The following is a 14,108-nucleotide window of genomic DNA, read 5'->3' on the forward strand; positions in this document are numbered from 1 at the left end:
TGCTTACACAACTACTTGTACTTTACTTTGTGGCATGATGCCTTAGTTCCCTCTGTGATTCAATCTTAAGCTGATCCTGATTCTCCCTTGTCATGTTACTGAGCTGGATGAGACTGACAAAAACCACAAAGAGGCAAATTTCAAATTTGCATGATAATCATAAAAAAAGCATCAAACTTCCCACAAATGTTCTTTTTTTGGCACAAAATTTGACATTTTTAAATGTAAAAATATCAATGATGTTAACACCTTCAGAAAATTTGACACATGAAGTCTTGAAGCATGTTGTTAATACAACAAAATAGAACACATATCAAATCGCATATATATCAACATATATGCAACTCCAGCTATTAAAAATATCTGCATTATTAACCAGTACACCTAGTAAGTCCCCTCCTTTCCTTGGTCACTTCTTGGACCCACTAAAGTAGCAGTACCTTTCCTGCCTCTCTTACCATTTTTCTCTACTCTCATATCTTTACAAGGCTATAAGGTAGCCTTCACCATCTCCAAAGCAAGCCTTTCATTCAATCTCCTCTACACACATGGCTCTTACTAATAAAGCTGCTGCCTGTGTATTCCCTATGGAGCTTTGAATCTTATGCAAGACGAAATCTCTTTAGTTCTAGATTAGGTGTCCAGCCTGGGTCCTAGTTCTACCATGGGTTGGTTGTGTAATATTGAGGAAGTCATTATCCTTCAATCTTCTATTGTAAAAATGAATTGGATAAAATGGTCTCTAAAGTTCTTTCTAGCTCTAACAGGCTAGGAGATTCTATGACAAGAATATTTGAGGGATAGGGAGTGTGAAAGGAGGAGGACTTCCACAAAACTGACTCGATGACTTTGAACTTCTATTTCTTTCCTGGATGGCTTCCCAAGCAGTTCAAAGTAAAAGTGATTCAAAAGGAGCTCCAGGGTGTAATCATTCTCATTAGGACAGATATAAGTTCTTTCTTTATTTGACTCCTCCAGGTATCTTTGGGGCTATAGAGTACCAGATAAGTTGGCTGTTTGAGATGTTGTCAGAGTTGTTTTTAGTTTCTGATATTGGAGAGTTTGGGATGAAATTCACATAATTACACCTTAAAGAAAATGTCTGCCCCATAATACCACATAACCCCAATGGGCTGCTGAGCAAAAGAAATGGAATTCAAAGTCTGTTGCTCCAAGTAATATTTGACACAACCACCCAGAATGAAAATTAAAAACCCTCTAACCACAGAAATATATCAGTATGGGAAGAGATACATCTAGAGAAGTGCCAAGGGCTGAAGGCAAGTAAGAGAAGAGCAATAATACAAAGTTGCTGAAAAAATAAATGAAGACAATGTTCACTCTTTCCGAAGACCCTACAGGCTAAGGGTAATCTTTGATCTAGTTGTCCTTGTGTGCATTGCTGTGAACTTTTAAGCATTTATGTAGCAGTTTATATTTTACCAAGTACTTTACAATACTTTTATTTGGCTTAGTAAACTTTTCCCGGAATCCCATCTACTTTATGATCAGGAGAGTCACTTCTTGTTTGCTTAGCACCTCCATGCACACAGTCTCACACAATAGGCCACTTGTTCCGGCAGGAGAGCAGGTGCAAAGGGTTGAGGAGCTGAGGACACCTGCAGTTACTGGGGCGGTTGGAGTGGGGGTGGTTTACACTTCAGTTCACCTTTTCTTCCCTCTGTTATTCTTTAGTTTTATTTTATGGCTGACAACTAGAGAACAACAGTGCCAGCTTTGGACCTGCCAGGGGCAGAGCTATTCTGAGAGTCAGATACTGGCAGTGGTGAGCACTTTCCCTGTGTCTCTGTGCCAGTTACTCTGCCCATGCCCACGGTCGCCACTCTCTTCCACAAGGCCAACTTGCTGAGTGTCTTTCCTTCTACCTCATGGCTCTGACTGCAGCCTGGATTCTGGGACTCTAGGAATGATTTGAATGGAAGACAACCTAAGTAGCATTTCTATTTTCTGTGGACAAGACCTTTAAGTGTTCTTGGGCAAGTCTAACACCTTATTCTTGCTAATTCCTTCTCTTTCCTGTCATCCACTCTATGCTGGTGCTTTGAGAGGTCATGGTGTGAGATGGTATGTCTGTAGATGGGTCTTGAGGTAGTAGAGCTATATACTCTGAATCCCAGGTTTGCCAGGGATTCCAACACAGTTACTAGGTGAAGATTTCATTTTCTGAGGACCAGATTTGCCAAAGCCAAAACCAGGATGTAGTCTATGAAGTTCAAATTGGATATTGTGTGCCAGAACATTGGAAATTTCTATTACTGAGCACAGGGCTACGTAGATAATTGATGGGTAAGTACTAAATAGAGAGCGTTTGCATTGTTCCTGAAGGAAGACAGAAAATTCTTTCTCTGACCCAAAGAAACCCTCATATTTGTAATCTCAGCAATTATTGTCTTGACTGTAGCAAATATAACAGGTATGTCAGTGGATTTGTTTTCACAACAGTGACATGTCATTTAGTCAGACCCAGAAATGAGTTCAAGTTTATATTATTTGGAAAGGGTTTATGATGCAAATCAATATTACTAACAGGTGTGTAACTTGGAGCAAGCTCAGTGTGAGAACTAGTGATTGGCCTATGGGGATGGCACAGGTGCTGGAAGGAGTGGTGCTTGGGCTGTGGGAACTCATCTGCGTGGCTGGCCCAAGTGGAAAGTGACCCACCACTTGAATAATATTCCCTGGGGCACAGGGAAAGAACTCTACCATTTTCTAGGTAAGCATTGCTTTCCAAAGTGGTGCAATCTGATGGGTGGGATAAAGTGGTAGCTGTCCTTGGCAGGGCCCAGACAAAAGTCTAGTAAAAGGTAGGTCCTTAGTAGAAGCAGTTTTAAGGGAAACGCCCCCCCCCCCCCAAAGCAGGCTGACAAGAGTTGGGCAGAGTAGGGCAGAGTTTCCACAACCTAAGTTGCGCTTTGAGTAAGGCCTTCAGTCTCAGTTGAGTTCAACAGACATTTACTGACTACTTACTGTATGTCAGGCACTGGGTAAAGCATAGTACTGACCACAGACAGATGTAAACAGGAAACCAGGACAGAGCTCAGGTCATACAGCCTGAGTCAGTATAGTTTGCAAGTGGAAGTCATGCCTAAATATCTGGGGTTTGCTCCAAAAACATGAAATACTGGTTTCAAGGGCCAAGACTAATTTCAGAGGCTGGGGCCTGATAGACCAGTTTGCTAAGCTATTGCTTTCCTGTTTTTGTCACTGTTGGCTCAGGACATGGGTTTCAAAATATGCAAGTGACTGTGGCTAAGACAAGAGGAGCATCAGAAAACAGTGGCAGGAATTTTGAGCTTTCTTTTAAAGTATTTCAGCAGAACCCATTCATATGAAACAATTTGTCTTTCTCTCATGATCTTTGGCAGTTCATAAATAAGATTCAGTAGGACATGCAAAATAACATTTTAGGAGGCTTTTCTTTGTGTTGCCACATATATTTGAAATGCAAGGAAAAAAATCCACAAGTATTACTTTTCCCTAACTCAGACTTACCTCTCTCTCAAATTAGTCGAGTTGGTGAGGTCTGATTATAGGTAGACTTTGAGAGTTCTCTTTTTCATTTTGAAGATCACTGCATTAAAGAATGATGCTTGCCCTAGCCAGTTTTACTGAGTGGATAGAGCTTTGGCCTGCAGACTGAAAGGTCCCTGGTTCAATTTGGGTCAAGGGCACATGCCAGGTTGCAGGCTCCATCCTCAGTAGGGGGCATGCAGGAGGCAGCTGATCAATGATTCTCTCTCATCATTGATGTTTCTTTCTCTTCCTCTCCCTTCCTCTCTGAAATCAGTAAAAATAAAAATAAAATTTAAAGAATGGATGCTTGTTATGGACTTAACGTCTGCCCAAGTAAATGATTTGTTCTTAGTAAATTAATTTCGAAACACTTGAAGTCCTATCCAGTAAACCCCCCTCTCAGATGCCCTGTCACCTACACACTTTATCAGGACATCTCTGCCAAAAAGTTCCTTATAGCCACGCCTATATGCTCAGTGCTACCTACTCACAAGTCATTGCTTAATCATAATACTAAGGTAAGCTCTGGTACTTTTGGCCTTGCTCATTTTCCCAAATTCTAAATCATTCCTACCCTTGCTTCAACTCATACTTTATCTAGGACATACTTAAACAACTGAGACTCTTTAATTTTTCAAGGTCTCTCAGTGCTGGGATGAGCAGATTTGAAGCTTCCCCTAATTTTTCATTATAAGACTTTATGATCCTCTCTCCAGACATCATACTTTTAAAATTACATTTATTGAACACCTACTGCATGTCACATACTGTGTTTGGTGCTTTCAGATAATGATGATAACAGCCTATATATATATATATATATATATATATATATATATATATATTTTTTTTTTTTTTTGCCTGGGCACTCATCTAAGCACATTGCCTATGGTACCTCAATTTACTAATATCCATTCATCAACTAATCCTCAAAACAATGCAGGTGGCATTATCCCATTTTACAGATGAGGAAACTGAAGCTCAGCAGAGTTTAATTACTTTTTTTAAAAGTCACAGAATAAGTGGTAGAACCAGATTTTGAACCTGTCCGTGTCTTGACTCCAAGGCCAGTTGCTCTTTCCACCACCTGACTCAGCCTTTTAAAATGTCTTATGTACTCACCATCTCAGTAAATTGTGAGACAAACTGAATTTCACCTCTTAAAAATTTAATTACTGACCATTATTTTGAAAATCTGTTACTTTGGCACAGTGCTCCCATGTGTTGTTGAGGTATGTGACCTATTTTCTGACCCTTTCTTTTTGATGCCTCTATTTTGGGAGAGTTATAGCTTCATTCATGTTCCACCAGCAGTAATACCAATTAATAACTTGAATGACTACTGCTTGGTCTCTCTGGGGCCCAATTTGCCTATCTGTAGGAGGACAGCATTGGACAGATTTCAAGAGTTCATTCCAACTCTGAAATTTTCATGAGTTAAAAGTCTAACTTAAACAACTTAAAAAAAAAAAAAAAAAGGTAAAGATCATTTTCTTTTGGTTTAACTCCAGTGGCACAAAAAAAACCACATCTGTTTTTCTGGCCTAATTCTCTGGGCTAGAAGGAGTTGGTAAATGAGTTTGGATTAATTGAATAATCAACCTCCATCACACACTGTAGTCTGTTATATCCCTCCCTTCCCAATTATTGAGCTTTTGAGTTGAGGTGGTGTTTTTTTTTTTGTTTGTTTGTTTTTTTGTTTTTGTTTTTTGGTTTGTTTTGTTTTTCTGTTATTGTAAGATTTAAAATAGGTCAGAGTCCTCTTCTCCTCATTGGTCTATTCCCCACCAACAGAGGACTCTGCCAGCTCCGCCTATCCTGGCCTAGTATCCTGACTGGCCATGGTCAGAGCCCAGGAGGCAGGCCTTACCAGTGTTTTCACAGATACTGAAGTTCTCATAAGAAAGAATCCCTTTGCTTCCTTCTGTACTTTTCTGTCTCCTTACCTACAGGCTCCTCTGAAGAGTTTGCTTCTTCAGACAAACATTCAGATGATCCAATCTCAGACATTTTCTCTCTCCAGTTCCTTCTCTGCTGGGGGCTGCTCTCTGCAGCCATTGACTCTTCTCCTTATGACAGTGATAGCAACTTCTCAAGCTTTCTTCACCATCTAGAAAATATTCTTTGCTTCCTTACGTTTAAATGACTTCTTTATTATATTCCAAGACCAATATTTTAATCTGTCCTCACAGTGAAGTTTGAAAATAGGCTAAAAACTGACTGATTCTAATACAGTGCCCTTATATAGCTAATGTCTACTAAATGAGATATAAATGGGTTTACATCTTCCTGATTTCTTGTCTTTTTCTACCTTTCCATTGAAATCTATTTGTAATTTCTGGAAGTCTGTTGCTTGAGAACACAGGTATTTCTTGAAGTATGATGGATATATTTGTTTCTAGTACTTTCCAGGCTAAAATTTGTTCCAAAGTGGTGTTGCTGTGCCAAAAATTATGAAAATATTTTTCTTTAAATATGTGCACAGACCTGGCCAGTGTGGGCTCTTGTGGTTGGAGCATCACCTCACTTCTCAATCAGGGCACATACCCAGTTGGGCATGTGAAAGAGTGATGTTTATCTCACATCTAGGGTTCTCTATCTCTCCCTTCCTATCTCTAAAAAGTCAATAAAATATGTGCCTAAGCAATAAGAATCCAATTGTTGCCATCTTTATTAAAAGCATTTGCAAAACTCAGCTATTTTCACAGTTGCTTTGTTTTTCTGTTCATTTTCATAAATTAAAGCTTAGTTTTGGATAGGAAAAAAAAACAACTTAATAGACCTCCTACGAGGGCTTTTCTACCCTGTATTCTAATTTTGTTTTTAAGCTATTTTATGCTCTTTAAATTACCCAATTTTCCACAGTGATTATTTTAACAGGAGTACTTTTCCAAGGAAACAGCCTGATAAACCACTGGGTTTGGGGCTACATGCAATACTACAATCTTTCCATTAGATGGCAATGTGAGAATGTAAGATCTGTAACTTGTTGGTGGCTGTCTATAACAGGCAGTAAATTAAACTTTTGTGAAATCAAATTTTTTTGGAGGAGAAGTTAGTTCTTCTAAGACTTGCTCTCAAACTCTTTTTACCTTCTCTTGCCTAAGGGGATAGTAAAGTTAACTTTCTAGCAGATTTCCTGTCCTAAATCATTACCCGTGGTGTCAAAATCAGCAATGTGCATTTAAGAAACCTTTAAAAGAAAGGAATCCCTTCTAAATGTGAGAGTTGTGACACTAACAACTTGTGCTGTTAGGAAAGTCCCTCTCTAGGTCTCCGTTATTTTTATTTACATGACGAGTGGGGATAAGTTGATCTCTTAAGGGTGCTTCCATTTGGAATGGTCTACATTTAAATTTGGTTTCCTTCTACTACACCCTTGCTGCCTCAGCCAGCATAGAAATGGGAAGAAAAGATCACCCATTTTACGCTTGTTTGATTCTATTCCTCTTCTACAAGTGCTATCTTTGCTTCAACTGTCCCAAAACAATCATGCCCAGATGTCCTGTTTTAATTGGGTTCCTTTTCTCTTATGGCTTGTGCACAGGTTTCCACCCCCCTCTTTTTCCTCCCTCATCCCCAACCAATCTGCCTGAACAGAAGCATGCCCCCCATTTAACTTCACAAATAGGTTTTTCTTGTTATTATAGCAGTCATTTTTGTGCTAAACAGATACTAAAGTAGATGGGGCAAGGAGATGATACCACATGTAATGCTTAAAGGTGACACTTCTAACATCACACACAACATGTCCAGTTAAGAAAACTTTAGAACTGGGAGGTAGGAACTTCCTTCTATTTATTTTCCCTCCTCAGCTGGCCAGTATTCATTGCCAGAACCATTTCAAAGCTTTAGGAAAGAAACAATATTCTGAAGAGAGGACAATTAATCTAATTGGAGGTTAGTGGTACTGAGCAGACAACCCATTATTAAAATCCCCCATGGCCAATAGTGTCTCCATTCCTGACGCTCTGGGCAATGTTTAGATGAGGAAAATTATGACTGTGATGGCTCATCCACATGCAAAGCCTATAACAAACCATGTGCACCAGTGGCACAGAAGGAGCGAGTGGAAAATAAATACTGAATTAATACAAAGCTATGGAGACACCGCGAACTGAATCCCTCTTGGCTTGGAGCTCAAAGTATACATGCTATGTAAAATTCCCTGAGAACACATCACATATGTCACATTGCTATAGCCAAAGTGGCAAAGACGTCAATCACAACTGTCTCCTGCATTCATTTTCCTTTTTTCCTCAGAGATTTCAAACCACCTTTGGTGTTTGTCTAGTGGCATGGTGGTGGTGGGTTATTTATTTCTCTAACTTCAACACCTTATCTCCCAGGAATGTAAATATTTCACTGAATAGCAATACTGTGGACCTCTGTTTGGGAGAAGAAACCCCATACACAGGGCTCTCCCCAAGGGCTTTTAAAAGGCAAGCCTAGGAATCTGCTGAGTCGGTAAAGAGAGACATTGCTGTAGGCACTGTTGTGAGCCTTGTAGGACAACACTAGTAGCTTGCAAATTGTCATATACAGTGAAGCAGTGTGGTTAGGAAATGTCAAATATTTATTCAGTATGGGTTATTTCTAAGGAAGCAACAGTAGAATAATGATTAAGAACAGAGGCACCTGGAGATAGACTCACAAAGTTCAAACTCCAGCTTTGCTATTGACTAGCTGTGTGATCTTGGGAAAGTGACTTCACTTCTCTGCCTCAGTTTCCTCAACTGCAAAAAAAGGCTGGTAATAATAGTTTCTATCTCATAGGGCTGTTAGGAGGATTAAATGAGGCAATGTAGGCTTTCTTTTTCCTGTAACAGTAACTGGCGCTGAGAAAGCACTCAATGCTGACAGCTATCATTATTATAAGTACCACAAAGTGCTCTAGGTAGTACAAAAGGGAATTAACCAAGCCTCAGCCTCCAAAGACATCACAGATTATATGGGATGGCACATGGAATGTACATAAAAGGAGCGTGAACAACTCAGGACTGTCTCTACTGTACATTTAGATGCAATGGCAGCAGGTCAGGATGCATCAGAGTGGGTCAGTGAGGTCCTCAATTCTCATTAGGAGAGAACTTCAGGCATCTACAGGGAAGGAGAGTGAGAACCTGAATAAGTTAGCAACTACCAGCATCAGTGGTATCAATACTTTTGGATACTGCTTTGTACAGCAGATAAAATAAAGGCAAGTTGTAGGTCTTAGCCACAGGACAGCTCTTCCCAACACTTTTGTAACCAGAAACCATGCCTAATTTACTAGAGTCCTTTGAGGATTTAAATAGCACACTGATGGAGCAGAATAGTGTATGCTATTTCAACTTTTAAAAAAGTTTGGCAAGCTTTAAAACCCAAAGCTGTTTTTGGAAAATTGAGTTACCATGGAATTGGGGACCAGTATTTAGTCCTGGTTCCTTAAAGATAGCTTGGAGATAAGAAACAAAAAATAGAGCAAAAAGGACACTTTTATGAATGGCAGAAAATAATATAGTGAAGGTGCAAGAGATCATCTGGGGAATAATTTGATTTAATACTTATAAATGAGCTGCAAGAAGGAGTGTAGTGTAAAATCCCTAAGTTAGCAGATGTCTTTGCACTATTCCAATGAAGATAATAAACTTCAGGAAAATGTTTGTTTTGTAGGAGTGGGCATAAAAGTGGCCAGCAAGCTTTGATATAAACATATCCAAGGAAATGTCTCTAGAGACATTTATTTCAGAAGATTTATATGAACCTTACCTTTTTTATCTATGAATATGGCCTCTGATTCAGGCACAAGTAGATATAAATAAAGAAAAGATGGAGTTGGTGGTGTCATACAAGGGAGATGATATTTAAACAGAGAGGGATATATATATATATATATATATATATATATATATATATATATATATATATATATATATATATATATAAAAGCCCAGCGACCGAATGGTAGAATGACCAGAACAACTGGAACAATGGTTGCTATGCTGTACACTGCAGCGGCCAACCTACCTGATCTCCTAAACTCTTGAGGCCCCTCCACCTGGCCAGCCTGACCTCAATCAGTCCCACATCCTTCTACCCTGCTCTGAGGTATCCAAGAGCTGCCCTGAGGCCTGGAGCCCCAGGGGGTTAAGGCACAGGTTCATGGATGTACTCCTCCAGACCTTGAGAGCACCAAATTACAAATGTGGCTGCCACAAAGGAGGCCCGGCTGGGAAGTGGGAGAAACACACAGCAAAGAGGGCAAGAACTGAGGAAAAGCCTGCCTGGAAGAACCTGCACTAGGGGCAGCCATGTCCCCCACCCCCAATTCCAGTCCAGCCCTGCAGGCTACCTGACAAATGCTACCTTGCGGCGAATGCAGAGTGTGCTCCAGGCAAACAAGGGGGGTGCACTGCGACCCCTGCATGCCACCACTTCTCCTCACTAACTTGTGCATGCTGCCATGCAACTGCCCACCCACACTGCAGCCACAGTGGCACCCCATTCTCCTCCCACCCTGCCTCTGCCTGTTTACAGTGATTGGGATGGACAGGACAGGCTGGCCCAGCATGTGAGCACATTCCCTCCTCCTGCTATAGCCAGCTTCCCGGGTCTGCACTGATGGTAAATGCCTGGTGCTCTCACATGGGGTACGCCATGAGGCATAGTCCTCAGAAACCCAGAGCCCAGTCTACAGCAGGGCCCTTTGTGGAGGAAGCACACTACAACTCCCAGGAAGCACCGCACCTCCTGCAGCCCTGAAGCTCACTGAGGAGACTGAGGGAGCACACGAAAGAACATGCCACGCTGGTGCTCTGGGGGTACCTGCGCAGTTCATGGTCTTGTGGGGCTGGGGGAGGCCATACACCAACCACCAGTGGCCCCTCCCCTTGCTAGTCGGCCCTATGACCCCTATTGGGGCAGGCCAGGACTCCATCCATGCATGAATTTGTGCACTGGGCCTCTAATATGAATGTAAAAGAGGACACTAGTAGTAAGCTGATAAAAAATGTTTCTTTACAGACCCCAAAGGCAGTTGATATTTAATGGCTGGTGATTTGTGTATTCACTAACTTTTAAAGTTAAATAAGATGAATATATTAGGCTACCATTTTAGAAGAAATGCAATCAGATGTTCTCTTCACCTTGGCTACAAAATACATTCCTTTTCAGAGAATGACCTTTTTTGTTTATTTTTTTATTGTTGATATTATTACAGACATCCTCTGCTTCCCCCCTCCGCTCAGCCCCCGCCTCACCCCAGGCCTTCACCACACTATTGTCTATGTCCATGGGCTCTGCATATACCATATTTTTCGGATCATAAGACGCTCCGGACCATAAGACGCACCAGTTTTTAGAGAAGGGAAATGAAGAAAAAAAGATTCTGAAACAAATAGTGTCCTACAATATTTTATGTGCATTAAAACCCAACATCACAGTCATAAACACATGTAATCAACCCTGTAAAGTAAACAGCAGCATTTAGAACCATTTTAGAGCCGGGCAAGCACACAGAGACCACACAGAGCCGGGCAAGTAAAAAAACTTTTTTTTTTAAAGTATATGTGTAGGCTATATTTGGACCATAAGATGCAGGGACTTTTTCCCCCCACTTCTGGGGGGGAAAAAGTGCGTCTTATGGTCCGAAAAATATGGTAAGTATAACCTGACTACACTATTTTAATTGAAAAAAATATATATATATAGGGGAAATTTATGCTGCAAATGGCTTGGGAAAGCCTCCTGAAAATAAACCCAGCTCCAAGGCATATGGGAAATTGTGGGAGGAGCAATTGGAGAAGAAAGGAGAAGTAAAGAACATGCAAGAGTCTTTCTCCTTCAAATGAGTAGAAAGCACACTCAGAGTTAAGGTCTTTCCTGTGTGTTTCCCTGGCCAAGACCCAGGACCTCCCGTAGCATTCCCATTGGCCCTTACTCTTCTGGACTGTACACTAGACTGAGAGCATAATAAAGACTTTATCTGTTTTGGTTATCGTTGTACTTCCAACACTTAGAAATAAGGATGTTGAATGAATGTTTGTTGACTGTTAAATGAGTGTTCTTATTGTAAAGAGATTCTATCTGCAGTGGTTTATTTTTGTTCCATGGGATCATCCCACGGTTTAAAAGTCTGAAGAGAGCTTGTGGTCAGTTTGACCATTGGTGCCAAATATAAGTCAGCTTTCACTTTGCTTCAGACTCTCTTGTGACAAACTTTCTCTTTACCTTCACCTTTACAGATACAGCCAGAAGGCGGCGAGGAATGGAATGAAGAATCAGTTCAACCTCCATGAGCTGAAGATGAAGGGCCCTGAACCGGTGGTTTCCCAAATTATTGACAAGCTGAAGCACATTAACCAGGTATGTGGAACTATATCCAACAAGAATGAAAATGTCAAAGAAGTAAGGGATGGATGATGTTCACTGCGCAAACTGAGTTCTTGGGATTTTGGAGAGGTAGCCATTGTTTATTCTTTTTCAAGGATTCCCTTTGCTAAAAAGAATTTTTGACCCTCGTTTTTCACCCCATTTTTAAATCATAAAGATTATATTGTAATATTAGAGAAAACTTGGAAAATAGATGAAAAAGTATTTCTCACAGTGTCATTACTGTATCCCAACTTCTTCATTTTCATATCTTCTTTTCTAATATTCAGAAACATCGCACTCGGACTTTTTATATGATTAGAAGTATACAAATGATTTAGCATACTTAAAATTAACACTATATTGGAAACACTTTTTCATGTTGCCACAAATCCTCATATTAATCATTTTTGTGGCCATAATATTCTTTTAAGTATTCATCATAATTAATCAGCTTGCTTTTGCTGCACATTCAGATTACTTGAAATATTTTACCATTATAAATAAAGCTACATCTTCATACATAATGCTTTCTCCTGATATTAGATCATTTTCTTAAAACACTGGAGTTATTGACTTAAAGGATATGAGCACTTTTATTCATGTTTCTAAATTGCTTTCCAATGGGGATGTATCAGCTCTCAGTGCCACCAGTAAGATGCAAGAGGACCAGCTTTACTACGCCTGTAACGACGTTTGACTCACTGCCTGCACAGAGACACCCACAGATTTGCTTGACCTATACAGAGTTTTTCCTCATACGAAGTTTAGTAGCCAAGACACAAATAGAAGTTAGTTGTACCATCTGCTTGTGATTGCTTTGTGGCCACAATAAAAAAATGCCAACATATATCAGAGTGACAGCGTTTCTGCCCCATGATTCATGGGTGGGAGAGCCCTGGCACCACTGACTTCTATTTGTAGCCTAAGAAGAAACTTAATGAAACTAAAATCCTTATGCAAGGATAGCGGTTTCTGAACGAAAACATTGGCCTGATTTTGTTTTTTAATATGAAGTTTAGCAGTGAAATTTCTGCGGTTAGAAAATGTTTAGAAAGGCTTTCTAAATAGCGGAATATTTTATTGCAAATGGACATTGTGAAATTATTTACAACACACTTGGGTGTGACTCCTCCAGCGCCTAATAAAGAACTCTGCACTCAGTGAGCACATAATAAATAGTTGTTACTGCTGCTGAGCACATGATAATGGCAGTATTTGCATAACCATTTTTTCTATGAACTCACAACCTCACTAAGTTCTATAAAGCCTGGTTAAATACAGTATGATTATTTAAAAATGCATCTTTGAAGGGTTCAGAGCACAATTTAAACCACTAATGGCTGAACTGAGGGCATGGTACCTTTTCACCTGAGGACAATGGCAGTATTTGTCCTCTGAATTATTTCCAAATTACCTCAGACCAATTTTATCTGGGCAGCTCCACTCAATTGGTTAGACCCCAGCATTGGTGAGGCCAAAATCTGAGGATCCATCACTGTTCCCATAATCCTAATTGAAGAATCCTGTCAACAGAGATGTGTGATGAACCAAACTTAAAGAATACCCACTATGTGTTCAGCAAGGTTCTTGGCAGTTTAAGGGTTCTGCAGGAGTCTAAAACTGTTTTCACCGTTTTCTTCGAAGGGGAAGCACAGCATAGAAAGTGCTTACATAAAAATAAACAAATATAAATAAAAATGATGAAGAGCCAGAAGAGTAGTGCTGCTCCTTAATTTTGGGCAGTTTGCTTAGTGCTAAGCTGGGACATGTTAGTGTAAGGACTCCAGATAGATGCAGGTGTTAAGATCTGCTATTAACAATGAGTAGGTAAAGACAAGCAGGGGAGTGGCATTCATAAGAAAGATTAGACAAGCACGTGTGGATGGACACCGCCCCACACACACACACACCAGGGAAAAAGAGGAAGCTGCATCAGATATGGCTTTCTGTATGATACAATGTTCACTAAAATATTTATAGTGAGTCCCTTTTGAAAACACTTAGTTAGAAGTTTGATATTAATACTACGGGAGAGCATGTGATATAGTAGAAAAAACATGCACTTTGGATTGATAGACCTGAATTCAGATTGTGGCTCTTACAAGGTATATAAACTTGCACAAATCACAAATTTCTCTGAGCTTTAGTTTTCTCATCTGTAGTATTTAGAGATACCTTAACAAGGTTACTGTAAGAATTAGAAAAAATATATATGATTA

The 14,108-nt window shown here is 40.0% G+C and overlaps 1 protein-coding gene across 1 annotated transcript in view; it reads left to right on the top strand.

Moving 5' to 3' along the window:
* Positions 1-14,108, top strand: part of GPC3 (glypican 3) — a 338,830-nt gene that overhangs the window by 236,769 nt on the left and 87,953 nt on the right. Inside the window, exon 6 of the mRNA XM_036443491.2 lies at positions 11,760-11,880. Coding sequence (XP_036299384.1) covers positions 11,760-11,880 — 121 coding nt within the window. The remainder of the gene's footprint in view (positions 1-11,759; positions 11,881-14,108) is intronic.

The sequence above is a fragment of the Pipistrellus kuhlii genome, unplaced genomic scaffold, assembly GCF_014108245.1.
Source record: "Pipistrellus kuhlii isolate mPipKuh1 unplaced genomic scaffold, mPipKuh1.p scaffold_m20_p_19, whole genome shotgun sequence".
NCBI classification, from domain to species: Eukaryota; Metazoa; Chordata; class Mammalia; order Chiroptera; family Vespertilionidae; genus Pipistrellus; species Pipistrellus kuhlii.